Genomic DNA, 2765 nt, shown 5'->3' on the forward strand with positions numbered 1-2765 from the left:
GAGGAAACCCATTTCGGCCACTTATATCCATGACCTCGTTCTTTCTGCCGTGACCCAAAGCTCATGGCCATAGATGAGGGTAGGAACGTAGATCGACCGGTAAATCGAGAGCTTTGCTTTTTTATCTCAGCTCTCCCTTCACCATGACGGACCGGTACAGCGCCCGCTTCACTGGAGACACTGAGGATGATGATGGTGATGATGGTGAGGTGTCAGTGGCTCTGATGGTCTAAGATCCAGTTTATTGATGATCCTCCCAGTTTAGAAACCAGTTTGAGATCAGATGACTTGGTGTGAAATATCCACCAGTATGACCACTGTGGTCATACTGGGATGAGGATGGTCAGAAATGCTCCAGCGACTGAGGGGCTGAAATGATAACAGTCCCACATCATGCTACTGCCACCACCGGGCTGAGTCATTGTTCACAATACAGGCGAGTTTCTGAAGTTTCACCAAATTATGATCCAAACTGCCGAGCCCACAAACCAGCCAACATGTTCCAGTTCTGGTCCAGTTCTGGTCCAGGTTCTGTTCTGGTTCGGTTCTGGTCCGGTTCTGGTGTGGTTCTGGTGTGGTTCTGGTCCGGTTCTGGTCTGGTTCTGATCTGGTTCTTGTATGGTTCTGGTCCAGTTCTAGTCCGGTTCCGGTGTGGTTCTGGTTCTGGTCCAGGTTCTGTTCTGGTTCGGTTCTGGTGTGGTTCTGGTTCTGGTTGTGGTCCAGGTTCTGTTCTGGTCCGGTTCTGGTCCGGTTCTGGTCAGTGTTTCTGAGGTTTTTCTCCTTCCATCCAGATTTTCGACATGAACCAGGATCTGATTTTCTTCAGGATGAAAAGACGTTAATATATTAGAATTTTTTACAGTGTTCAGTCAGAACCGTAACCAGAGAAACAGGAAATGTCTGGTTGCTCCAGCTCAGTGTTTTCTGTCATGACCCCCAGGGATCATAGTTCCCCCCCCATTCCCTTTCCCGCCCCAGAATCTTTTCATATTTAATAATTTATCGTACAAACCACTGGCTTATTATCAAAACCGCTGTTTTATTGTTCTAAGCCTCAAAATAATTTTGAGGCTTAGATTCATTCAATCAGTTTATTGAATGAATCACCAAACATTTAAGGATGAGCATTTTTAGACTTGATATAATAAAACCTTCCACAACTATAAGTACTGGTTACTTATCAGCTTCTTCAGTTTAGTTTTTCACAAGGTATGTAATTTTTAACATTTATTGTGGAAAAATTGCAGTAATATTGCTAATAGATCAGCTTGTCAGATGAAAAGTGAATAACATTTAGCATTAACAGGTTTCGTCTCTTTCCTGGCCTTTTACTGTTATGATGGAGTATCAGGGCTCTGAGTTTTAGATTTGGGTTTTAAATACGAGTAAAGTTGGACGACAATAAAGACTCATTTCATGATAGCTTCTCACATTATGGCGCTGAATTGTGGATTACTGAGGATCTTGTTAGGTTGGTACTGGTCTAANGACACCAGTGTACGATGTGTAGCTCTGATGTTTGGTCTCATAATGCCGACGGACATTATACTCTTTCATCACAGCAACATCTTCATTGCAAATCAGACACACTTTCCGTTGATTTCTTTGAAAAAATACTAATTTTCCCACCGTGTTTGAAATCTCCTACACTCACTTGCTATTTTGTGTTTCTTTGGTGCTGCCATTTCTGGTAACTCAGTAATGGTTTTTCTTCTCTTAATTTCGTTTCTGTGGCTGGCTCCATCTAGTGTTGAAACTGAGAAGTGCAGCAGAGCTGAGCTCAAGCTTCTTGTGCGGGCCATATTCAGTTATGTTTTCAGAATTTGCTGCGGGCCAATAAAAACTGGACCGAGGGCCGCAGTTGGCCCGCGGGCCGTTGTTTGGACACCCCTGGCTTAAATCTTTCAATATCTTTTAAACTACATGGAGTATAGAAATCTAAACAGGTCAGCCTGTCGTTGGACCTCCATTTCCCCAAAGCTGAGCAAGTTGGATGTTTGATTTAGTGGTAAGGAAATTAAATCACTGTATTTTTGTTCTGAACTAGAATAAACTATTATTTAGCAAAACATCTAAATAATAGATGTTTCGCTAAACATCTATTATTTAGATGTTTAGCAACATCTAAACATCAAAATAATAGATTATTTATTATCTATTATTAATAAATAATAATAGATATTTTATATCTATTATTTACCTAGCAAACATTCTTACTAGGTAAGCAAGAATGTTTACCTATTCTTGCTTATACCAGAATAGGTAAACATTCGAATAAACACAGGTTTCAAAGGTACATCCCTGATGCTTATTTTGTGTTCATAACTGTTCATACTTGGGACAAAGTTCATTTATGGTGAAATGCATATTCAGAGTTCAGCACATTTAGAACTGAAAATTCTACTTTTGCTTTTTTTGACCAGCAGGTTTTTCTAAAGGAGTTTAAAAGTTTTTTAAGAAGCTATAACTTATGGATCTGCACCCTGGTTCATGAGGCCCTCTAGTGGCTGCTGTGGAGTACTGCAGGTTTTTGTACAGGGTTCTGGTGTTTCCTGTCACTGTGGGCTGCAGAGCGCAGTAGTACACAGCAGAGTCTGACGGACGGAGATCCTGGATCGTCAGGTTGACTGATTTCTTGTCAGTGTTCAGGTCAGCATCAAATCTGTCTTTGCTGAAATCTGCAGCATTATCTCGTGTTGATGAGAATCGTTTCAGCATGTACTTTGGGAAACTGTTTTCTTCGTGTCTGTACCAGAACAGATATG

General features: G+C 41.1%; 1 gene segment (V, D, J or C); it reads right to left on the reverse strand.

Moving 5' to 3' along the window:
• Nucleotides 1-323: 323 nt before the first annotated feature.
• Nucleotides 324-2763, reverse strand: LOC107834966 (immunoglobulin iota chain-like; the record flags this gene model as incomplete). The annotated part of the segment is given in 2 exon segments: nucleotides 324-369; nucleotides 2483-2763. Coding segments are annotated over 2 exon segments (327 nt in total), but the record flags the coding sequence as incomplete, so codon positions are not given.
• Between the last annotated feature and the right edge of the window lie 2 nt (nucleotides 2764-2765).

The sequence above is a fragment of the Poecilia formosa genome, unplaced genomic scaffold (genome assembly GCF_000485575.1).
Source record: "Poecilia formosa unplaced genomic scaffold, Poecilia_formosa-5.1.2 Scaffold871, whole genome shotgun sequence".
Lineage (NCBI taxonomy): Eukaryota > Metazoa > Chordata > Actinopteri > Cyprinodontiformes > Poeciliidae > Poecilia > Poecilia formosa.